This window comes from Onychomys torridus, chromosome 3 (genome assembly GCF_903995425.1).
Source record: "Onychomys torridus chromosome 3, mOncTor1.1, whole genome shotgun sequence".
NCBI classification, from domain to species: Eukaryota; Metazoa; Chordata; class Mammalia; order Rodentia; family Cricetidae; genus Onychomys; species Onychomys torridus.
In genome coordinates this window covers 104,957,098-104,981,292 of record NC_050445.1, presented here as the reverse complement: position 1 = coordinate 104,981,292, position 24,195 = coordinate 104,957,098, and the positions used below count along the sequence as shown (strand labels likewise).

The 24,195-nt window shown below is 47.9% G+C and overlaps 1 protein-coding gene across 2 annotated transcripts in view; it reads right to left on the bottom strand.

Moving 5' to 3' along the window:
- Nucleotides 1-1,366: 1,366 nt before the first annotated feature.
- The window catches only part of Syn2 (synapsin II), a 145,936-nt gene continuing 123,107 nt past the window's right edge, over nucleotides 1,367-24,195 (bottom strand). The window contains exons 8-13 of one of the 2 annotated variants that reach the window (XM_036182592.1): nucleotides 23,782-23,856; nucleotides 23,229-23,331; nucleotides 21,895-22,044; nucleotides 9,070-9,130; nucleotides 5,000-5,252; nucleotides 1,367-2,272 (exon numbers count right to left, since the gene is read on the bottom strand). In XM_036182592.1, the coding sequence (XP_036038485.1) occupies nucleotides 2,137-2,272; nucleotides 5,000-5,252; nucleotides 9,070-9,130; nucleotides 21,895-22,044; nucleotides 23,229-23,331; nucleotides 23,782-23,856 (778 nt within the window). In that variant the 3' untranslated portion in view covers nucleotides 1,367-2,136. The remainder of the gene's footprint in view (nucleotides 2,273-4,999; nucleotides 5,253-9,069; nucleotides 9,131-21,894; nucleotides 22,045-23,228; nucleotides 23,332-23,781; nucleotides 23,857-24,195) is intronic. The other variant, XM_036182593.1, reaches the window with a different exon arrangement.

Genomic DNA, 24,195 nt, shown 5'->3' with positions numbered 1-24,195 from the left:
CATACTTGTATAGCAGGTGCTGTATCCAAGGAACCATGTTCAGAGCCCCTATTGTTTGGGTTTAAATCTTAGTTTCACCACTTGACCAACTGGCCGACCTTAAACAAGTTAGTGAATTTTGATGTGCTGTCATTTCTTCAAACAAAACCTAAGATCTGTGACCCTTCTCCTTCACTGTTTCCCCAGATAGATCTTAATTACTTTCCCATAGTTCATTGGCTTTAGACCAGACCCCTTTGCATTGTGACATCCTCAATTGCTGTTTACACTGGTATACATCTAAGTTTTGGATCGAACAGCTTCTTCAGATCTTCAGTTTTCTTATGAAGACATACAAATAGGCATAAAAACAGAATGCATGTGCTGACCTAGGATGCAGGCAGAGGTACAGCACTTACCTAGCATGAGTGAGGTCCTGAGACCCTGGGTTCCACGCCAGAGAGAGAGAGAGAGAGAGAGAGAGAGAGAGAGAGAGAGAGAGAGAGAGATTGATTCCAACTCCCCTTGTCTTTTGTCTAGCTGTCTGTACCCTAGGTAAGTGTATTGTGCAAGGATATCATCCAACAGGTGCCATTAAATGGGTGAGGTGGGGTTTTACTTCTTGTCTTACCTGCCTCAGTCCTTAGACCCTAAAACATGGGATAAATGTGACTCAGAAAGGAGACCTAGTACCACTGAAATTCATTCTCTGACCTCCTGGAATCTCTGCTTGTGATCAGGGGTCAGAGAGTGGCATTTTAAGGAGTGTTAACTTGTTAAATCGAATCACATGCAGGGAATTATGTAGCTAAAATGTTAACATACTGATTTTTCTTAAACATGTGTTAATGTGGAATTGATCTTCAGAGCATTAGCAGTCTTCGGAAACATCTTCAGAGAATCACAATGAAGTCGGAGTAAAATCCCTCAAAGCCTACCCCAGCAGCAGACCTTCAGGACTCCTGAGCCACAGCTGTGGGACTACATTCTTCAGAGCCAGTTGCTTCTGTCTTGTTGGCCCTACCTTGTGTACGTTAGCTGAGGATAATGATGAAAGATGGGAGAGTGAGCCTAACTTGGCTGACATGCAAGCAGGGATGTTATGCATATTAGAGTCTGTGAATTGAGTCAAATGGGCAGAAATGCCAAGCTGTTGATGGAAAGTCAGTGGTTCTAGTGGAGACGGATCCACTGGGGAGCTGTCAGGCGCATCAGTATGTGATTTAAGGCACAGACACATTCTCAACACAGACACATACACCTGCTGTCACATGCGTGCACACAACAACAGTAGTTTTACCCTCCTGGACTTTTCACTGCCTACTCACAAACACACCTGCATGCCCCATGTATGTGCTCAACCTAGACAGGGAACCTCAGGGCTGAATCAAATGCCAGTTAATGCTGCTGCTTTTATTACACCAAGGTCTTGACATTCATTAGGTAAGGGACACAAAGGTTGGCGGACTGCTGTTATAGCGGCATGCATTCTCTTCTACAGTGCAGCTTTGGGAGGTCGTTACTGCAGCTCACACACCAGGACTGCTCTCCAGAAGGAGAAAGGAGACACTGCAGTCCTTATTCTCTTGTTTCAATGGGCACAAGGAACTTCACCACCACAATAGTCTAGGGAACGCAGGGTCAGGTGAGTGTGCTTTCAACAGGTGCAGCAGGACACCCAGCTTTTGTGGAGGGTGTTCCTAAAACTCAGAGCCAATATTACTTCTAGGTAAGTACGTTCTTCCCACAGGTAGCACTGACTACAAGGACATGCTGAGCTCTGCATCTGAGCTGGGTTAAGCTGCCAGGAGTCCTCCATTACAGAGATCCTGGCTTCACAGGGGAGAGTAAGACACGATGGCTCTGTCACAATAAGGCCACTAAATTCACAATGGCAATGACTTCAGAATAAAGCTCTTAAGACTACAGGGAAACAGCCCTTTCCTCTCCTGTCAGTCCCTCTCAGGGTAGGCAGCTGCCCTGAGACTGTCACCTGGTCATTTCTGGGCTGCACAAATTTCTGAGCACAAAGGAGCAGAGGAAGGGGCCACACATGTCAAGTCATGGGACACCGCCACCAAACATGGCAGACTGTTGTTGGTGAATGTCTTAGATGCCTTTCCTGGTTGGGCCGGGCGCCCTCGTGTATCTGAAGAGCTAATCTGAAAAGAGGCTGGCAAAGGACTTCCTCAAGCTCCGGATGGTCTCCGCCTTGGCTTCATCTTCATTGGCTGAAGACCGGAAGAAGGAGGACTCAGAGAAGCTGAACGCATTTGTCAGGGACTGCGACTTGCTTGAAGATAAAAACCAGAGAGAACATGAGGACGATGTTCCTCGTGAGGCAGCGAAGAGCTGTGACAGGAAGGTGCACAACAAGAACTCCCCACTCCCTCCCCAGGGGAACAGGGCAGCAGGAGATGGCTGGGAGGGCTGTGCTAGGCACTAGGAAGCCCTTGACTACTTCCTCCCTTCAGTGCTGCTCAAACAGGAAGGGATGGGAGCAGTGTGGGGACCAGAGAGGAGGGTGAGAGCGAGAGGGAAACAGGAAGAATGGGTGACTCAAAGGCTGGGTCTTTTATTTGAGGCTAAAAGTCCCTAATTTCTAAGTACAGATCTAGGCACCTCACACCCTCTTCCTTTAACGAAAGCAGATACCAGCACTTGTGGGCTCCTGGCCTCTTTTTCATCAACTGTCAAGATGGACTCAACTTCAGAGACTTGATTCCACCACAGAGTGGCCCCAGGCAAGCCATGTGTCACTCTGGCCCTGGGATTTTCATGTGTGGCATGAAGATTTTGGTAGGTACCTCTGGGTCCTCTTGGTTCCTTCTATTTTTCTCTTATTTCAAAGGAACCTTCAGCTTGATCCACAAAGTCTAATGCCTCTATTTTCATGATCTTGCATTTACTATTATTTTTAAAGATAGGAACTCATGTATCTCAGGCTGACCTTGAACTCCCTGTGTAGTTGAATATACCCTTGGGCTTCTATATCCTAAGTGCTTGATGATAGGAATGGACCACCGCACCGTGTTTTATGCAGAGCTAGGGATCAAACTCAGGGCTCTGTGCATGCCAGGTAGGCACTCTACTGACTATGCTACAGCTCTAGCCGCACGTCCCTGTTCTCGTTGTGGTCACAGTCACCCCTGTAGCCTTCCTGAGATGAACCTTGATATGAGGTTTGTGGGATCCGGGGTATATAGGAGTAAAAGAGACACTTTATTGGGCCATGACTATTAAGCAATATGATAATGAAGAAAAAACCCAACCACCTCTACACACACACACACACACACACACACACACACACACACACACACGTACACACACATTTTAGGAACTTATCCTTTCATAGCAAATGATTCAGAAAGAAAAACTGTGAAGGCTGTTGGCTGGGGGGAAGCCAACACCACAATGCAGGAGGAAACATGAGGTTTGGCTTCCCCGGCAGCCAGGCTTGTCTCTTGACTCCCACTGGGTCTTTCTGGCTCTAGGACTCCTCTGGGACCGCCATCCCTCTCCTAAATGCTGGGTGCATCCAGGAAAGTCCCACCTGTGTGTCATTCTCTCCTCCCACAGGGACTGTGGACAGGTGTCTTGCCTTTCATTAGGGCTGGTGACGAGCCGTAGCATGCTGGGAAGGAGACTTCTGCATGCACAAGCAGAGGGCACCGGGTATAAGCCTCCAGCTTCAGCCCAGTGGTAATGACAACCCAAAGGTTCGCTTTTATACTGGGACCAGGGCAGCTGTGATGGTCCCACTCTGCAAGAACAAACTGCTGAACTGGGGAGGTGACAGCAAGTTGGATATAAGAAGTCCTATTGGCTTGAGCAGGAGAACAACAGTAGCCATGCCTCCTCTACTGTGTGTGATTAGAAGAGCTGGAGAAGTGGCCATCCTGACACTCAAGCCTTAACTCTGCCACTGATTAAGATGGGTACCTCTGAGCAAAGTTTTCTTTTATATGCACAACTCATATGGACTCTCTCTTGCTCTCTGAAGATTCACTATTGTCCATCACTTTAGACCAGTGGTTCTCAACTTTCCTAATGCTGTGACCCTTTAATACAGTTCATGTGGTGGAAACCCCAAACCATAAAATTATTTTCATTGCTACTTCATAACCATAACTTTGCCACTGTTATGAATCATAATGTAAATGTCTTAGGTGACACCCGTGAAAGGGTCATTTGTCCCCCAAAGGGTCATATCCCACAGGTTGAGAACCACTTCTTTTGACCTCTAAGCAGGGTAGGTCACTCCAATGTCTCTGGAGCTGCTGCCGTGCCTGCTAGGTGTGGTAACAGAGTCTGCATAGCAATATTAAAACTAGCATGTGTGGCTCTGGGGAGTGGGCAGAGCGGGCTGCACTGGGACCACCCTCCCAAGCACAGACAGAACTACTTTCTAAGGGCTCTACAAGTCTCTGTGCAGCAGAACAGTGTGGAGTGGCCTCTGGCCTGACCGTTGAGAATGAGGGTACCAAGGAGGAAGGATCTCTTTTGAACTACTAGGTATCACCTTTGTTACCTACACTTCCTCCAGACAGGTAAAAGTTGAGATAGAGTTAAGTATTTCTCCCTTTTCCTTTGGGCAGCCTTGCTGATTGCATACCCTTGAGTCAGAAGTAGGAAAGACTTTAAGGTTTTTTGTTTGTTTGTTTTTAAGTTTAGGAGACATGCATATGGAAAAAAAGAGTGGGAGTCTCAAGTTAGCATGAGGCTAGACAGAGACGGACTGTTGTAATTCCTCATGAAGAAAGCGGTGGGTGTGAGCATCCAGCTCAACCTGAGGCAAGATTTAATTTCCCTCTTTTCTCCCTTCCTAAGTCAATCTAGCCATTCTTCTCACACACAGCAAAAAACAAACAAACACCCACAACCATCACCACCACCAACCCCTCCCCCAAGCATCAACTATCTGTGGCAACCTGAAGGTGGTTCTACAGCGCGTCAGAGGCCCACAGGCCATGAGGAGGGACAGGAAAGGGGGTAAGGAACTGCTGGGTTATCTTACTTGAGCTGTGGGTGAGGCTGGGGCTTCTGTGGTGGAGCAGCCTGGGGTAGCTGGGCCTCTGCCAGGGAGTTGCTGCTGGAGGATGCATCTCCGTGGGTGGTGGTGGGGCCGCCCGGCCTCTGAGGAGCCGAGGAAGAGGAAGAAGAGGAGGAGGAGGAAGAGGAAGAAGATGGCAGTGATGGTCCCGAAGGGAGCCGACGTGGAGGCAGCACCTTGCCTGAGGGCTGCATTCCTTGGGGTTGCCCAGGGCCCCCTAGGTTCAGTACAAGAAAAACTTCATAATTTAACCATATCACAGGGTTTCCTTAGAATCTCTATCTCAAACGGTGTGGTTAGATCATTGCTAGTAGGTAAGTGATATTGTAAGTAGCTACCCAAAGCTCTGAGGACTGGGAAGGGAGTCCTTAGACAAGACATTATCACTGTTGCTCCTCCTCAGAGACTCGGCAACCTAGTCACAGCAGAAGTCAGAAGGGCAGGGAAGAAGGCAGAGGACTGGGAAGACCCCCAGAGTGAAGCTTCCTTCCAGAGGGCCTCCCGACCAGAGGGCCTCTGCTCTACTTCCTAGAAGTCCTCAAGAAGAAGCCACCCTGCTCTAAGGATTCCTAAGAAACCCCCAAATCTCCACAGAAGATGCAGGAGTCAGAACACTTGAGAAAATACTCTACCAGTGACACTTCCCCCAGCAAGATGCCAAGCTTCTCTGGGCCTTGGTTTCCCCAACCATAAACCATCTAAAGGTCCTACAATTATCTTTTAGAGAGAGTAGTTGTTTCAAAGATGATAACGGATGAGAAAGTTGTTCAGAAAGGATTCTGTGCCTTAAGATCACCAGTGACTGACATTGTTTCCATGGAGCTGCCTTCATCCTGCTCCAAGCCTGCAGGTGTCTGATTACCACACCCATCCCACCTGGGCTTCACTGGTACATTAACTCCCACGACCAGGATCAATCCTTTCTTCCCAGACACTCTTTACCTGAGTGCTATCCTCAAGGGCCCCATCATGACAAACTGCTCAGGTGTGTGGGGGAAATTCTCCAGACATTCAAACCCCAGGTTCCCCCAGGGATGTTGTGGGCACTGTCTGGCAAACAGCCCCCTTAATAACAGCATACCTTTTACCCAGCATGTGACACAGAACCGTCAGATAGATGGCCTGTTGAGAAAAAAATCCCTCCTTTGTCTAGGGGGTAAAGGACAAAGTGTGGTTCATATTTTTCGGAAGGGGGTCTGCACATCTTTGAAGTCAAAAGATGACCCCATGGGCACACACTGATGAATGAAAATGATTCCTAATTGTTCAGGAAAACCCAGTTTCTCACCTCAGTCCCAGAGTCTACACTCATGGGCTTGCCATAGCTAAGACTGGTCCTGTTAGTTTCTAGAAACCAGAACACTCCTATGTCCTCTGCAGAAGTAGAGTGAGCCTATGCTACTGTACACCCAGGATTACTAGCTCATTTCCCTTAGGTGGCATGGACTTCCCTTTATCATCAGTCACCAAGTAATAGCAGGGTATGTTACACATAAAAATACATATGTAAGATATGTGGGATTCTGCACGTTTAAGGAGTTCAAAGCCACATCAGGTAACTACGCAATCAGCCAATTATTTCACGGTAACCAGCTTCTGTGCCCTGAAGTCTGATGCCAAGACTATCCCTTCATTAGCACTGTTACTGCATCAGCATGTCCTTTGGGTTGATAGCTCAGCCTCTTGTATCACAAACCTGAGTGCTTGCCCACCTGTACAGAGGTAATGGAATAGCCAGAAACTTTACAACTTAACACTGAAGACAGATATAACTTTTCCTTTATTGCACATTGAGCTGTACAAGAGAATCACAAAAGAGAGGTGTTTTGTCACGCTTCCAGCATCGGCTGAGCACCTCCCAGCCAGATCAGTACAAAACAGGAGGCGGGGGACAACAGTGGGAAAGAAATGGGGACAGAAGCCCTACACTGTGACAAAAGTGCCCCCCAGGCCACAGAGTTGTCCCTTAGCATGCTGCCGGAGGGCACGTGATAGTCAGGTGACGCTGTCTGCTTGCGTGTGGCAGTGGGAGCTGTCATCAGCATCTAACCCCCACCTGAGAGGCCTTGGCTGACACCACCCTGGAGCCTGACTGAATTCAAATGGCAACTTTGTATTTGTGGCTCACAAATGTCACATGAAAAGCACCTGGATGTAACACACTGATAACATGCAGAGAAGCAACACCACCATCAGCTCACAACTTGGACAAAAAAAAAAAAAAAAAAAGTAAAAAACAAAAGTGTATTCCTCCATTCTGGAAACTGTTCCTTTATTCTCTTCGAGGATTTCTTTAGACTAGGAGGTGTTTGAGGACCTGATTCTACCCGACCTGGAAGTACATATATGTATATATTTACAACAGACTGACTACCATCTTTATCTAAGGGAAGGGTCACAGATGACATCACACTATACACATTTTTCTACAGCCTCAGAATTTTCCAGAAACCAAAAGAGAAACCAGGGCATGTGCCCCTTGACTCAGTTACATACAACCAACCCTGCTCACTCCTCAGACCTGGTGGTCCAGAACCTGGCCCTGTCACCACAAAGGTAGGGAATGTAAAAGTAGAGCCAGAAGCATTTCTTCTAAAAGGCAGACTGCTCACATGAGCCCCCGTATGGGCTGTGGGACTGGAGAAGGCCACTTGGAACGCATTCCAGGCCTGCTCACAGATGGCGAGATGAGGCACTGACCCTCTAGTTCTGGCTTAATTAACAACTACATCATCTGCTCGAGGCTCCTTGTCAGAAGGAAGGACAGACACAGGCAATAGTTCTCCAAGGTACGGGGCCTCTGTCCAACACATACACACACACGGACATCTTAGCCAGATTTTTCCAGAAAGCTCCCTGGTTTGGTTTCTCCAAAGAGGCCAAGACTAAGAACTAAAGGGCTCAAGCCCAGAGCTATATAGGTAGAGTACCCAATCAGGTGACAGAAGACATGTCTGATTTGGTCTCATGTTAGGAAGCCTGATGAATGATCAACTCCATCTCAGACGGTCAGTCATTCCCTGCACTCTCTGTTCAACACTGTTAAGACAATCAGCTCTGTTCACGGGTCAAGCTTTGAGGAATACACAGCAGCCCCAGTTCCACAGAAGCACACATGGCCAGTTCAGAAACAGCAACCACAGAACAACCGCAGGCACCAAGATCCACATACAGAGACTAGGAGATCACTTGAATATTGCACATTGGCGGCCCCTTATTAGTTTCTTAACCTTGTAGCTAGTTAATAATCAAAATGAAGGGAACACGGGTCTATGAAATACAGAACACATTCCTGGGAATTTGCATGTTGTCACTAAGAACACAAGAGCTCTACAGGCACAGCCAGCTTATTCACACAAACTCAAACTGCACCAGATGGTAGCGGATGGAGAAAAAGATGGATGCCTTCGAATTCAACAGATGGAACTATGAAAAGTAGACCTTGACAATCTCTTAGAAGTGCTGCTATCTATTTACCCTAGTCATGCAGGGAGGAAGTAAAACACAGGTCACTGAAGGTCCCAAGCACTCGTGGAGGTAAGTGGGAGGAGGTAAGTCTGAGCCTGGGGGAGGAGAGAAGCCTGGCTGCTCTTATGGTGGCTGTTTCTCCCCATCTGCTCCAGTTCTCAGACCTCACCCCTCACTGTGTGACGCTGTAAAAACACCATCAAACCACCCAGAAGACAGTCACACTGGACTTGAGAGGCACGATTCTTTTGTACACTGTTGACAAACAGCCCTGGAACCACAAGTTATACAGAAGACGTAGAAGCGTTACAAGCACAAACAGCGACAGGGAGCTACCAGACAAGCTGACACTGCATAGGAGAAACAGTCCAGTCAGCACTGAGGACACAGCAGCGGACCGGCTGGACGGTCTGCCGCCCCTCCCCGCCTTCCTTTCTTTTCTCTTCTTTTTGTTTTTGGCTTAAATTTTCTGCTTTGAAAAATGAACTACTGATCACTTTAAGAAGCTTGGACTTGTTTTGGACCTACTGCAATGCCATTACAGTCGAGAATATACTGTAAACAACCTTGGGGGGGTGGCCGCTGAGGTGGGGTCTTGCTGGAGTCCGGTTCCTTAAATGTTCCACTCTGGAAGACAAAAACAAAAAAAAGCCGCAAGAGATAAAAACAAAGTTCCAAGCAAAGGCCAAAGAGAAGAGCAGCGGCCTGGCTGCGCTGGGGTCCTGGGATCTGCTCTGCTCAGGAAGTCCTGACGTTCAGACCGCCAGACCTCCAAGGGCCCTCAGCCTCTGGACTGTGGCTGGTTAGGGAGTAGACAGTGTGGGGTTTGGAACTGCTGATAGAAGTTTAAAACATCCTCAAGCCTCTTTCATTTCCTTGCTGTAGACTTACTCTATTTAGAACTTCTGGCTTGTTCTCACACCACACAGCCTGACATCCAGGTTCACTTTGTATTACAGGCCCAGCATCTGATAGGAGAGCTACAGGGCTGCACGTGGCTCCGGGGGAGGGTAGGCAATGGGACTGGGGGAGGGTGGGGTAGGTGTGTGAGCTTAGATGCGGCTCCTTTCTAATCAGCATGAACTGTAGGATGGGTTCAGTTGTGGGGGAGGGGGGGAGGCTAACTAGGGGTCTGACCCACTCTTGGGGATAGGCTGTACCACCTGAGGGAGCAGACCCTGAAGGAGGAAGCGCTGTTTGTGTCTCAGAACCTTCTCACCCAGGAGGACGAGTAAGATGCTAATACTGGTAAAGTATTCAAGGCCAAGTTGTTTTGCTGTCTCGAACTGCAGAATCATAGTCTGCCCAACAACGTGGCTCTCCTCCCACACTTCCTCTCCTCCCAGCTGTGATTCTGATTATGTCCTGACAGGATCAAAGATGCATGTGACTTGGTTTGTCTCACACTTGCGTTTCAGGCACGTTTGCAGCTTGCCTTCAATGCACCGGAAACATTCTCTAAACCCAAGATGTGCCAAGTGGGCCGATGGTGACGTCAGAGCGTAGCTCCCCACCCAGGGCTGTGAAGTGGGCTAAATGTGCCTTCGAGCTGTTCTCATTTCCCTCTCAGGGCTCCTCACCCCTGGAGATAATCTTCCCACACCAGTGCCAGTTCTCCCCTGCTTCCTACTTCCCTGGGCTTGAGTCCGGCCATCTCTCTCCTCTAGCTTCCCATAGCCAGTTCCTAGCTCCTACCCTAGAAGTAGAAGTGCTCCCTTCCCAGTATCTCAATCTTTCAATAAAGACATCACCTCCAACTGTACAGGATTTTATACAGTAACGGGCATGACCTTTGAAGTGTCCTTGGTACCTCTCAGCAGGGAAGCCCTCTTACCTGTTAACCACCTTCAGCACTGCCACAGAAACCAGCATTTCCAGCCCCTTTTTCCAAGCACTCTCACTGGGTGTAGGAGACCTGTTCTGAGCCCTGACACTGACACACACACACACACACACACTAAGCCAGCTGGTGGCCACCCAACCCATTCATCCAGCAGGGCTCCTGGCTTCTTCCCTCTGGCACCATCTTCCATTCACCACCTTCGGTCAAGCATTTATCAGTTTTTGCTTACACAATGGTTTCCTAATCCTTTCAACTCATTCGATCTTTCTTCTTCGTGGCCACTGTTACCCTAACACTCTCACTAGCTGTACCACTTAGTTTCTCTAATTCTGAAATGTCTCGGCTGTCTGCTGTGGGCCGTGTAAACGGGCCCTCTAGGTGGTCTCTCCCTTCCACCTGACAATGGCTGTATGTGGTAGATACCGCTTTATTAACACGCCCAGTTGCCTCAGCTCTGCTGGAATCAACCTTTCCAGCCTTCAGTTCCCTACATGTCCCAAAGCACCCGTGCCTTCTGGTCCGAACCTCACTGTTCAGTCTTTTTCTAGGCCACATGTTCAGTGTCATGGCCTCGCATTATCCAAGACAGATCCTCAGGCATAGGGCAGCACAAGTCAAATTTGTGGAGCTTCTAGACTGTTCTTGCCAGTGTTCTCCCTCAGGCCTCACAGAAGGCACTCACCATGCAGGCTGATCCTGGCTCTCTTCAGCCACAGAAATATACAAGTGAGACCATTCAAGGATGTAATGAAACCCAGAGTGCCCTTCCCAAAGCTCTGGGAGAAGAGGCCCCAGAGGCAGTCCTCAGGGCTAGAGCCTGGGAACGTGCCTTGGCTACCCTTGATGGCGCCTAAAGAGCTTCTCCTGTCCCTGGTTCCACTGAGGTTGTGGACTGAAGACTTCTCAGGGGCTGAGGGAGGCCAGGAGGAGAGTCCCTTAGGACTGTCCCTTGCCAGGCTGAGACACTCTGACTCCTCCCACAAGCCTGCTGTCTGCTAGAAGCTGAGGGCTTATTCCCTATGGAGTTTGGCTACCACGGGATCTGTCTCCAGTCACCAAGAGCCTCCTGGGATGCTGAATTCCACAGAAGTCTGGCCACTCTGGCGTCACTGCCAAAATCTGGCCTATAGCCAGCCCAAGACAGGAACTTATGGTCAGCCTGAGCGGCCCGGGTGCTCTCGGGAAGCTGGTTGACTCAAACAGGTAAGAATGTTTAGTGCAGCTCCTGTGACCAGATGTACATAGAAAGGAGGGAGCAGATGGAGCCCCATGATACCCTGGACTTAAGGAGTGACTGCTAAAGGGTGATGCCATTGCCCAAACTGATACGGCTGAAGGTGCATCTGTGTCTTAGGAAGGGAGAGAAGCAGAGCCATTGCCTTCTGGCTTGGCCAAGCCTCAGTGGAAAGCACCGTCACCACTTTGGGCACAGGGGTGCCTTGGCAGAGTCTGTGAAGAGAGAAGGGTTTGAGAGACTGGAAACAATTTTCCTTGTGTGACTTTTGACAAGATTATCTCTGAATCTCAATTTCCCCAAATGGTCAGACTCCAAGGCTTAAATGATCTGACCCTGGCAGCACCAGTGTTCAGTGGGAATCATGTCCAGGGTAGCCTAGGTAGTGGTGACTTTCCCTCCATGAGCTAGCTCTTCAACCAGCACCTAGAAAAACTCTGGCCGGAGATACTGTACAGGGGACACAAGTCGTCACAGGCAGATGACTTCTGCCGGCTCTTCTAGCTCCAGGCTTCCACTAATTCTCTGTGCATTTTTCCAGCTTTTTGGACGACTGGGGTAAAAGATAAGCCCTTCTTAGCAGTATGGTCTTGAGGCAAGAAAAGCCCCAGGGCTACTGGGTCTGACAGAGATATCCTGCAGGCACAGGCTTGGAGGGACCCAGTGAGGAGAGTGTGCTGCTGCCCATAGAGGTGAACTAGGTTGATATCCTACTCTGCTGGGTCTATGGGGATTTAGCAGTCAAGGGAGCCAGTGGGCAGGACAGATGAATGTCCCATGAAGCAGCTGGTGAAGGGTAGACTCTCTCTCAGGTTGACAGGCCGAGCATTTAGCTATGAGGGGAGGAGAGCAAGTTTCCTCATACAGTACCACAATGCCCAGGTTTCTCTTTCTTTCCTTCCCTCACGCTCTCATAGGCACATCAAAAAGCCATCGTACACAGTATTACACAGAGCCTCCAGAGCTGTAGGTCAGATCCAGCTCTCCTTAGCAGCCAGGTGACTCAGGGTAATCATCGTCATTGTCTTTCCTGACACGTGAACAAACACAGAATCACTAGCTCAATATCTCACCTTTTGAGGCTTTAAAACAACAGATGAGCTTTATAAACTATGAAGTCCTAGCCAGTGAATGATCTAAGTCAATATAATAGCTTTTATTTAAATAGGACTAACTCTATAGTGTGAGAACATCATGCACCAGTAGAGAAGACATTGCTGGATGGCTTCTTGTCATCTCGTGCACAGTAGTTCTTACATGGAGGCTTCTGGATTGGCCTAGACCATGCCTTCCCTCTGTGTATCAATGCCTTAGTTATGAAAGATATACTCAGTTGCAAAAAGAAAAAAAAAAAGTCAGATTAGGAAGAGTAAATGGCTCCTGAGATGAGTGGAGAGGAAACCACTGGCCTGGGAGAGAAACCAAGCCCATAGCTACCGATCTATGGGGTTTTGCTAAAGGTACCTCTAATTTTCCACCCTATGGCTTTTGTTAGACAGACTGGCAGAGGAGCTCCTATCTGAGTGGGGCCCCAACAGGATGGAAAGCTGAGGAAGGAAAGACATTGAGTGACTCAACTTTTGAGAATTGTTGGCTTAACACCAGCTGCCCCCATCAGGAGGAAGGCCTGTGCTTGCTCAGCATATCTGAGACAGGAAATTAGGAAAGGGTCCCAGGGTCTGGCCCCAGGAAAGGGGCCAGGCCAAGCTCCTTGCTGGCCACGCCACAGAACTATTCTGATCAGTTCCCCCAGGCCTCACTTCCCCGGTCCAGTACTCCAGGGAGAATGAAGCAGCAGGAAGGAATGTGGTCAGGAGGTTGCAGAGCAAAGGGGACAGCATGTTTTCAGCACCTTGAGACCTTTCTGGACTCACCCTTGCTACCGCCCCCCTTCCTTCCTCTGCAAGGGTATAAAAGGTATCCAAGGATGAGCTGATGCTCCTTCCCTCCCGGGGGAACCACTCTGCTGGCAAAAAACATTGCCTGGATTGTGGCCATCCCATAACCTGAGGACACCAGAAATGGTCCATAGGGGCCGCAAGTCCTATGGGGGCTCTGAGGATCAAGTCACCCTAGGTCAGAATGTCAGTTTCGAGTGATTAAAGATGTCCCTAAAAGTAAAGACAGTCCCAAAATAGCCAGTTTCTCTTAATAGTTCGTTAAGGGATCTAGTCACTGGTGGCTTTATCTGAACCTGCCCCCAATCTCCTTGAGTTCTCAGCTTCTACTCACTGGGGAACACGTTTTCTGAAGCCAGTCCTGCTGTGGGAAGCAGGAAGGCTTTGGTTTGTCCTAACTTTACCTCTTAGTACAAACGACACAGCCCCTATGTGGGATCCGAGGGACAGCTGTGCCCTTCCTTAAGTGGGCTGCACTTCTCAGAGTGAAGAGATCCCTTCTCAGTCTTGGTCTCCTTGGACTTACAAGCTCACAGGAAAGTTTATTTATTACATCTTATGTTTATGAGTGTTTGCCTGCATGTATGTATGGGTACCATGTGTGTGCTTGGTGCCTACAGAGGTCAGAGAAAGGTGTCACTATCTTCTGGTACACAGCTGTGAGCTAGTAACTGAACCTGGGTCCTCTGCAAGAGCAGCCAGTGCTCTTAACCACTGAGCCATCTCTCCAGCCCCTCAGTCCTTTTATTCTGAACTTTCCCCACCACTTCTCCCAGGTCTGGTGGTTGCATACAGTCTGGAGCACAATACTCTAGTTCTGGAAGATTCTGAGACTTACTTGCTTCCATCAGCTCCCACCCACCCTTTCACCACCTCCCTAATAAGCAGCTTATTCTGCTGAAGTCTGAACATTAATGTGACAGTCACATGGTCCATAGCGACAGTTTCTGCTCTCAGTATCGGTGAGTCGATTACTTATACAAGGTCAAAGCCTGTCTTCCAGCAGATTTGCCTCTGGGACCATTTCTAATCCGTGACGGCATCAGAAAGCTAAAGACATTGAGTCATAGGCTTCTGGAAACAGCTGGCAGCCAACTGCAGTTCTTTTAACTTGTTTTGTTTTGTTTTGTTTTAGACAGGGCCCCATGTATCCCAAGCTAGCATCAAACTTGCTGTGTAGCCAAGGATGACCTTCAGCCTCCACCATAAGAATGCTGGGATTGCAGGCGTGCCACCACACCTGGCTTATGCCTGTGCTGGGGACTGATTGCAGGGCTTCATGCATGCTATGCAAGTACTCTACCAGCTGAACTACGTCCTCTGCCGCAGTCCTTCTACTTTTGTCCATAGTGAAGATGAGCCACCAACATCCTGGTCTCTCCTCTGATCGCACTCAGCTGGAACCCATCTGTTATACTACCACCCCCAGACTAGGAGCAACGTCCAGTGTGTGATGTGATCAGCTCAGGGAGATGAAAGCTTCACCTTGTCCCAGATACCAAATGCACATCAATGCTTCCAAAGGCCTAGTCTTAAACTAGTTCTTTATGTGTCTTACCCACAAACCAAATAGGCAGCTGGCTAAATGCATAACCAAGGAGCACTGAAGAAAGGTCAGGCCTTGCTTCACTCCTCAGCATCTGCAATTCCTGCACTATTATTTGGTCTTTTCTCCCTGGAAGATTTTACAGGAATATAAGAAGTGTGAGGTCAATGAAGAGACATGAAAACAAACAAAACCCAGCACTTGAAGACAAGGAAGCCATCTCTCTTGACAAGACCTGACTGTCTCTCCCTTGTTTCTGGAGGTCTGGAAAGCAGCTCTCTCAGCTCTCTCCAGAGCCCCAGCTTCAGGCCTGTCTAGATCCTGATGACACACCCCACACTTCTCAGGGATTTGCCAGCTGTCCAGCTGTTCTTGACATATCCAGCAGCCCTAGTGCTAGGTTTCTCCAAACCCCAGAGATGAAATAGAAAGCAATTCTCTAATCTCAAAGACTGAATGTGTTTGGGGGATGGGAGAGTTGTGGGGGGAGGCAGGGGGGTAACAGGGAAAGAGGCTCCGTTTGTGTAGACTACAGAGGCTCTGCAACCATTGACCACCAGGTGTCACTGCCACCCTGAGAACAGCACACCCTGTGTAGCGGTTCAGTTGCCTGGGGCAGCCTGGAGGTCCTGCCAGGCTGAGACTAAGCTGTGGACAGCCCAATCAAGCTTTGCTATTCACCTCTCAGCTTTGGTGATGTGGTCAGTATCTCCCTGAATCTTGGAAGGCTGCACAGCAGTCAGCAGTTTATGTTTTCCATGTTTAATCCACTCCAGGTAAGGGGCGGGCTTACAGCAAGGCGTGGTATACCCACTCCTCACCATCCTCTCCTCCCTCCCTCTAGCCTCCTTCAGGTAATCTCTAGTCAAGGAAGGAATGCTCTGGTGACAGAACAGGGATGGACAGAGAAAGAGGGACAGACAAGCTCGTCATAAGTCTGTCCTGGTCCTCTTCTATATTACTGATATCACCGAGCCAAGAGCATATAACAGAGCTATGTGACACAAGCCAGGAGTTCTTCCTCTTCCTGCCTGTGGTTCCATGGTCACAAAAGGCACTAACAAGAGTGGCTTGGCTGCGGAATGGCATACGTGACACACACAGGGGCTTGGCAGGAGACATGACATGTAGGCTGGGACCCAGGCAATGTTTCTTGGTTTTTATCTCTTCTGCTTGCACACTACCAAGGCATCCTTGGGATCTAGACATGTGACCCCAAACAAGATGAAAGGGCCATTAAAGGCACTGATTCCAAGCAGGGACATATGATCAGTTACGTTGTGCGAAGCCTACCACAGGGACAGAGGTGGTGGAAGAGATTTGCCTGGATAGGAGGAACACTGTACCCTTGTCATTTGTAAAGAGCTGTTACTAAATGCAGAGACATTAAAAACAGATTTATATTTGTTACTTACTGTGCTTTACATTTTCTAGAGACAACTGACTACAACCTGGGCAAACTGCTGTCAACCACCCTTTTTAGAACACCTGTGACATTCAGGTATGAGCTGCATAACAATATTTAGTTCAATGATTGGCCATGTATATGATGGTGGGCTCATGAAATTACATTGCCTAGTGATGCCACGGCCTCTTAGTTTGTACAGGCCTGCACTACATTGATGAAGTCACACGAGATCAAAACTCTCCAGGAGTAGCCCAGTTGCAGAGCCCCACATGAGTCCTTTCAATGGATAGTAGAGTCTAGAGGCTTTGCTAAGCCCTTGAGATGAAATGGTAAACAAATTCCAGCTTTCAAAGAGTGTGCATTCTAGTAGAAGTGACAAACAAAGGAGTCACATAATCCGCTGACAGGAAGTGGGGGAACACAAGTTAAGAGGGGCGGGGAGCAGCTGCTAAGCAGCGTCAACTTTGGACAACTGAAGAAATGTTAGACTGTCGTGAAAGTTTCTGTACCAAACAGTGAGCTGTGCTGAAAACCAAGGAGGGAAAACATTTTAGGGAGAGGCTAGGCCTTTGGGACTAGTGTAGCTAGGTACAGAGCACAAAATGTAGGATGGCACAGGGGTGAGATTGGGTGACAGCCTATGTAAACAGCCTGGGGAAATTTAGACAAAGGGAAGGGATCCGGTGCTGGTGGAAATGCAAGATCTGTGCTTTGGCTATAGTGTATTCAGACAGGCAAGTAAAAGTGTTAGCAGGCCTTAGACATGGGACTTGGAATTCCCAGGAGTGGTCAAGGCAGAGTAGAGACAGGGGCTGGCCCAGCTCACCAGGGAATTCACAAGCTCAGGGTCCATCTAGAGATTTATCAGAAGTGGGAGGGTCAGGAAAGAAAGCTGAGAAGGAAATGTTAGGTTAATGTTAACAGCTGCTCTGTTTTCAGTTATTCCACATTGTATAAAAAGTTGTGTTTTTTTTCTTAAGACTGTGCCTTGCCCTGAGGGACTCCATTTTGAAGATGGAGGAAGCCTGTGCCCTTAGATGCATATACACACAATACCTTCTGTCCAGCACCATCTCTTTGGCATGGCCTGACAAAAGAATTGTCCCTGGAGTTAAAATGGTACCACCTTATAGATTGATTGGGGTATATTAAATTACACCAGGGAAACTGGGCCTGAGAACTTATCAGATGCACCAGACAAGAACAGGTTTAATGCTCTCACTGGGCCCAGAGGTAGACACCCCAGACAGCGATGGCAACACCTCACTAACCTGTCATCTGACCAGCGTGTATATGCAGTCAGAGGACTCCTGACTATCCTTGAGCTTCAGCGCAGTCCCCACTATTGACATGGCTCTCCAACTCCTGTCTGCCCATGTGACCTAGACCTGTTTACTCCTTCCTCCAGAGCTCTCCTGCCCTTCAGCCCCTGCAGTCAAGCTGGGCTCCACACCACTCTCAGAGCTGCAGGTGACACCTGTAGCTGACAGCTGCTTCTCCAGCTTCTTCCCTGCAGCGCGAGGCTTGGGTTCCTCATCTCCTCAGTACCGAGTGTATTTATATTCCTGCCAGCCTCCTTCTGAAAAGCTCTTGATTTAACCCGCCGTGGTCACTCTTTAATCCACACGCACACACAAGGAGAGATAGTGTGGTGTGTGATGTACAATCTTAATGTTAATGTTTGCGATGAAGATCGCAGTGGAGGAGCTTGCGTTGCCTTAACTAGGTGACCATGAAAAGTTGGGACTATCAGGCAAACTGTGTCCATTAAAAGCACTGCACCTTGTGCCTTTATTGCCGTTCAATAAATTCTTACATTGTGGAAATGCACAGACGTGTTTGTCTGTGTCTGACGTCACACACGCATGACAAGAAGCCACTGAGGTGGAAAGAGAACCAGGCAAGGGCGCACTCATAGAGGCCTGTCAAGGAGTGTCTTGAAGGAGGCAGCTGCACCAAATGCTACTGTGAAGCCGAGGCCAGAGACGTGACATCAGGACTGCTGACGTGGAGATGGCTCTGCTAAGAGCAGCTTCAGGGGGATGCTGCTGCTGCTGGAAGCTGACAAGTAGACTGAGGAGCGTGATAAAGAGGTGACAGCGTGTAAAGCACCGGGGGAGGAACTGAGCAGTAGTTAGAAGGGAACAGGGGTTGAAGGGTGTTTTATGGTTCTTTGTTTTGTAATGGGAGATGTTTATATATGGATGTGATCATTTGAAAAAGGATAGACTAATGAAGGAAAAGAGAGGGGACTCTTTAAAGGCAGAGCTGGGACCCAGATCACAGGTGGAGAATGGGCCTTAGAAACGGATTCGAGTGGGTAAAGTACAGGGAGGCAAGGAGGTAGGATCACAGGAATAAGGAGCCAGCTGGTTTGAAGGTGTGACTGGTCCATGAGCCTGGGCTTAGAATGACGAATGACTTCTCAATCATCAGTGGAGTGTCCTTATCTAAAGAAAACAGGGTCTGGAAATGTGACCAGTACAGTCATGGCTTAAGGGCCATCACTGCATCTTGCCAGGTGTCAGACTGTTGCTGGGTATCTGCTGGCTTCTAAGCAGCCTGGGGTCAAAACACAGACTCAGGAGGAAGTTAACAGAAGGCACAGAAGATACCACTCAGGTAGGAATTCAGTCACCACTTCAAGTCAGGACACAAATGGCTTTTGGGCAGAACTACATCTCATCCACTGTGTAAGTCTTAAGTTATTAGACCTTCATTAGTCAGGGGAAAGTGTAGAGCAAGCCTGGTCAAATTGCTCACGAGGAGCAGGAAGCATTTGGGAAACTTAAATGAACTTAATCATGCGTGCAGGAAAGAATTCAGACTTGCCTTAAGAGAGGCTTGGTAGTGGTGGTGGTGGTGGTGGTGGTGGTGGTGGTGCATTCTGGAGGCAGAGGCAGGTGGATCTCTGAGTTCGAGGCCAGCCTGGTCTACAGAGTGAGTTCCAGGACAGCCAGGGATGTTACACAGAAAGACCCTGTCTTGGGGGAAAAGTTTGTGGTGGGGGCCTTGGTTTTTACATCAGGTTTCCAAGAAGAAACTTCTAAACTCCTGTGGTTTTCTGAAGGATCAAAGTGTCTTTGTTATTCAAAGTGGGCCCCTTAGACTACATGTATTAGTTTGACATCTAGAAAAGGAGGGATGTGTAGACAGTTTAATCAGATCAATCAATCCAGGTCAGATAATGAAGTCCCAGCAAATAAGCCAACAATAAAGCTCAGGTGCCCGCTCTGGTTGCCAATATTCCCATGTGTTACCCCACAGAGATGAAGGAGGGAGGCATGCCCAGGAGCGGTGGAGGCTTTGCTTTCAGAACCCACTCAGATTCTTCACTATGCATCTTCATGTGGCTTGGTTTTGATCTGAGTCATTTCCTATAACATACAGTGACTGTGAACACAACAACTGTGAGTTCCCTGATTCCTGCAGAACTCTAGAATTTTTGGAATTCTAGAACTTTCAGTTGGTGTCAGAAAAGAAGGCGGTCTAATGGAGGACTATGCCCTCAGACTTTGTGGTCTGGCTAGTTTTGGGCAGCCCTGGTATCGGAGGAGATCTAGAAATCACCTACTTAACTCCATTTCACAGTCTAGGGGGTGGGGTATAACAGAGCAGGGAATCATGCCCCTTCCCCACCCCCCCAGTATCCTGGTTTCCAGCATGGTGTGCTAAGATGCTTAAACTGAAAATATTTAGTGTTTGTAAAACAAGGGATATTATGGTTTAGATATTATTTGGGTGTGTTCCATTAGGCTTCCTGTGCTGAAATTAAATCTGCAATGTGATCACAGGTTACCATTAACTATCTACCAAGACAATACACTGGAAGGTAGTACTAGGACCCACAGAGATCTGCCTGCCTCTGCCTCTCCAGTGCTGTGATTAAAGGCATGTGCCACCAGGCCTGGCTCTAAAGAACATTTTAGAAAACAAAAAATATTAGATTGGGTCCACTGGACAAACAGATCCAGAGACGGATCTAACTTACCAACTGGCACATTGTTTCAATTTAGTCAATTTTGAGGAAAATATTTATTATACATCATGTTTCTACCTACCTTAAGTGCCATATATACCACTGCCTAAAATATCCGATCTCTTCTTGGCAATTCAGGCTTATTATCCTGAATATCAACGTGTCTATCTACAGATTCTGCAATGCTAGAGTGTCTAGGGTAATTAGCTTCTACCCTAAATAACCTAGTCTGGTTCTCCGTGCCCAGTATAAACTGTCAGCCCTTTACTCTTTCCCACTGAAGGATTGCTGGAAGGCTGATGTTTGCTAGTGAGTACAGTGTAATGTTGCAGGACACTTGCTCATCTCCAAATAAGGTGCTGATGTCTACACAAGCCTCATGTAGGATCCAAACCCAGAATGTATCTATTGCATACCCTAGCCTTTACTGAGTACTTCATTTGTTCTGACTTATTCTAGGGTTTTTTCTTCCTCTTTTAATTCTTATAAAACTCTAGGGATATGAACTATGGTTACTTTTTCTTAACTATTGCAATGGACCTTGTTCAAGGCCATAAAGCCAACAGAAGCAGGTTTAGAATTCATAACTGGGAGATGTTCATTTCAAAGCTGGCACTCTCCACTATTCTGTTCCAGATCTCTGACTCTTTGAGGTTGAATTGAAGGGAAGGTTTCTAAGAGAATCCTAACAAAAATATCAAAACCTGACTTCACTAAAGGGAAATGATTCCTTACAAAGTTACACAGATGTTTAGGGGAAAGCTCGCTAAGACTCGTTGATTCCCTGTCCAAGTTCTTAACTTCTACTACATAAAAGTTCAGAGGTGAGAGTCCTGGATATAGTTTTGAAAAATGAGATATCTCCTTCAAGACTTCAGAATGTCAGATGCTATCCATTCTTTGGTCTGTTGCAGGCTCCCAGGTCTAGTGTTCTACAGAAGTTTGTGTGGATTTTCCAGTAGAAGTGTATCTGAGATGCTACCGCTGTGATGACAGTCACGTACCACATGAACCGGGGAAGGCCACTTCTCTCTCACAGGTACAAAAGCAGATTTCTAATTTGAATTGTACTATGACAGTCTCCCCCTGGAACTGGGGACTAACTTTTCCCTCCTTCTAAACCAGCAGCCTTCTCAGAAAGATGCTGCCACACACATGGCAGTGAAGAGCCAGGGAACTATCCGGTTCAGACTTTCTGCAGAGATCTCCTAATTCAAAACAAGACATTCTGAGTCACAGGAGAAGTGTGAGGTAGTTCCCTGGAGTCTTCAAGTTCAGGGTGAAGATCCAGCACTCTGCCTCTGCGTAGTTTTGTAGCTGATACTGCAGACTGCTGAAGAGGGGGCCTTTAAAGGGGACACTTGAAGATTACCCAGAAGGGAAGAAATGGAAGAGAAGGAAGAGGGAAAAGATCTCGGACCCCAGCTAGGTCTGTAGGTATCTGCAGTGGGTCATGACTGCTGGGTTCTTTGCAGTTTCTTACCTGTGGCTGCTGGGTAGTTAAGGGTCTCTGAGGAGACAGAGCAGGAGTCCTGGACAATAGCTGGTTCATCTTGCTGACGACTAGATCAGTGATGAGTTGTCTGTCCTCCACCTGGTGTTCCCCAATCAGTGGCATGCTACAGTCCATGACCTAGTGGAAGATGTGGCCCAGGTAAGGGAAAGGTCTGGAAATATAAAGGCCCGCTATGCTTTGTGGAAACTGATGTGGTGGGTTGGTTGGCTGGAATTGTGTTCCTTAGCAGAGACAGGGACTGTTTGCTCCTGCTGCAAATATTTGCCATGACCCCTTTCCTTTTCGTTCACCCCAGCAGAGCTCTGAGACGGAGAGTGCTGGCTGCTAGGAGTGGGAAGAGGAAATAAGCAGGAGAGGGGATGGATGGCCTGGGGCTGGAAGTTTACAGGAGCAGGAAGACATGGGAGGGAATGCCTTAGAGCAAGCAGTTCTCATCCTTAACTGTCTGTCTCCAAACACACTCTGCTCTTCAAACAGCCTGCTTCCTGTCCTTGCTCCTGCCCAGGACAGCTTCTGTACTCACCACTGATCTTGATTCTTCCTGTATCTAGGGTAATGTGTCCTTCCTTTAGGAAACGTCTGCTTTAAAAAACATCATAGACTCTAAGGTCCAACTCTTATTTGCAGAGGATAAACAGGCTTATCCAGAGAGGGTGGTATGGTTATCTACAAAGTTCCACGCTAAGCAGGCTATGGAGTATATTTTGAATCTGAAACCCATTTTGGCCTCCTGACACTACTATTCTGGAACCACCAACTCCCCTACTTTCAGGAAGGCTGAGCCCAATGAGGGGGTAGTGTGGGGTTCACACTGCCGTGGCTTTCCCTTGAACAGGGGAAAGGAGAGCTAGCACAGCTGGGGTGGGGGACCAGGCAGAGTACAATAAATCTAAGGTTAAGAGATGTTAGAAAGGACCATCTGCATTCAGGTGTCAAGATGACACTGATTTACCTTTTGGCCATGAGCACACATTCATGGTAGAGTGGTTCCATTTCCTCATGTAATAGAGTGATTACGTTTGACTGAATGATTCTCAAAGGTGGCTTTCTCGGAGTAAAAATGATACAGTCACTGCAATGTCCTCATAACAAAGTAGGCTGGGAACTAGGAACCTAGATGTGCCACCTATTACTCATTGTGTGGCTTGACCAACAGCTTGCTAAGCATATCTGCCATCTTGGACCTTCATAATTAGAAGACTCTAAATGTAGTATGGGATTCTCACACAACTTTTGAGCCAAGAGTCTGGTCCCAGTCTGGGTATTACTGCCTACCGATCTGTTCTGTGTGCCAGACTTACCTCAAAAATGTAGTCTTTCCCATCTTTGCCATGTACAGCTTTGACTGCACAGATGTCCAGGCCACCAAACATCTCAGAGCAGGCATCTACCCAGAGCTTGTACCTGGAGGGGACAGGAAGATGTCCTGAGGCTAAGACATTAAGCTCACACCAAGCCTACATTCTCATAAGGTCTTGCTGCCCTTGCCTTTCCCATCCCTCACCTCCATTCTTCTTTCTTCTCCTCTACACCATCAAGCTTGGTGCCTATCTATGGTGCCACCCTTTTCTGACCCCCTGAAACCACTCACATTCCCAAGCCCTCACCTCAGCTAGAAGGTCTTCCAGCCCACATTATTATTTCTTTATTGGCACTTCTATGGTACATTGTCCTTATCTCTGTAGCAGCATTTGACTTGGCTCGGCCTGATCTTGTTCCCTGGCTGCCAGAGCCTCTGTGCTTTATTAGTCCCATCTACACAGAGCCTCCCTCACATTAAGTGTTGCTTTTTCCTGACCCTTCTTTATTGGTAGTAGCCTTCCTCTACATGAGGATGGGATATCACTCACTCACCGGTCTGACATGGCAATCTGCTCCAGCATTGCAGAACCAGTGTTTGTCTTCCAGTTCCCTGAGATGGACGTCCTCCTGAAACAAGGCCCCACCAGGAAAGGACAGGCTGTGAGCCATGCAGCAAAGAAAGTGCAGGAATTCCAGAACTGCAGACCACTAGTTTATTGCTGCATTCCCCACCAGAAGTCTCCTGGGCCTAGAGTCACCTGTCACCTGTGGGGCCCTGTTCTCTCAGCAAAGGTCTATCTCAGACTAATCCATCCAACAGATAGGAAATACACCTTCTCAGAGACTTATAAAACCTCTAAAGTCAAGCAGATAGAGGATACAAAGCAAACTTTAACAAATACAAAAAAAAAAAATAATTCCTTTTGTCTTTTCAGACTACAGTGGAATAAAACTAGAAATCAAAAG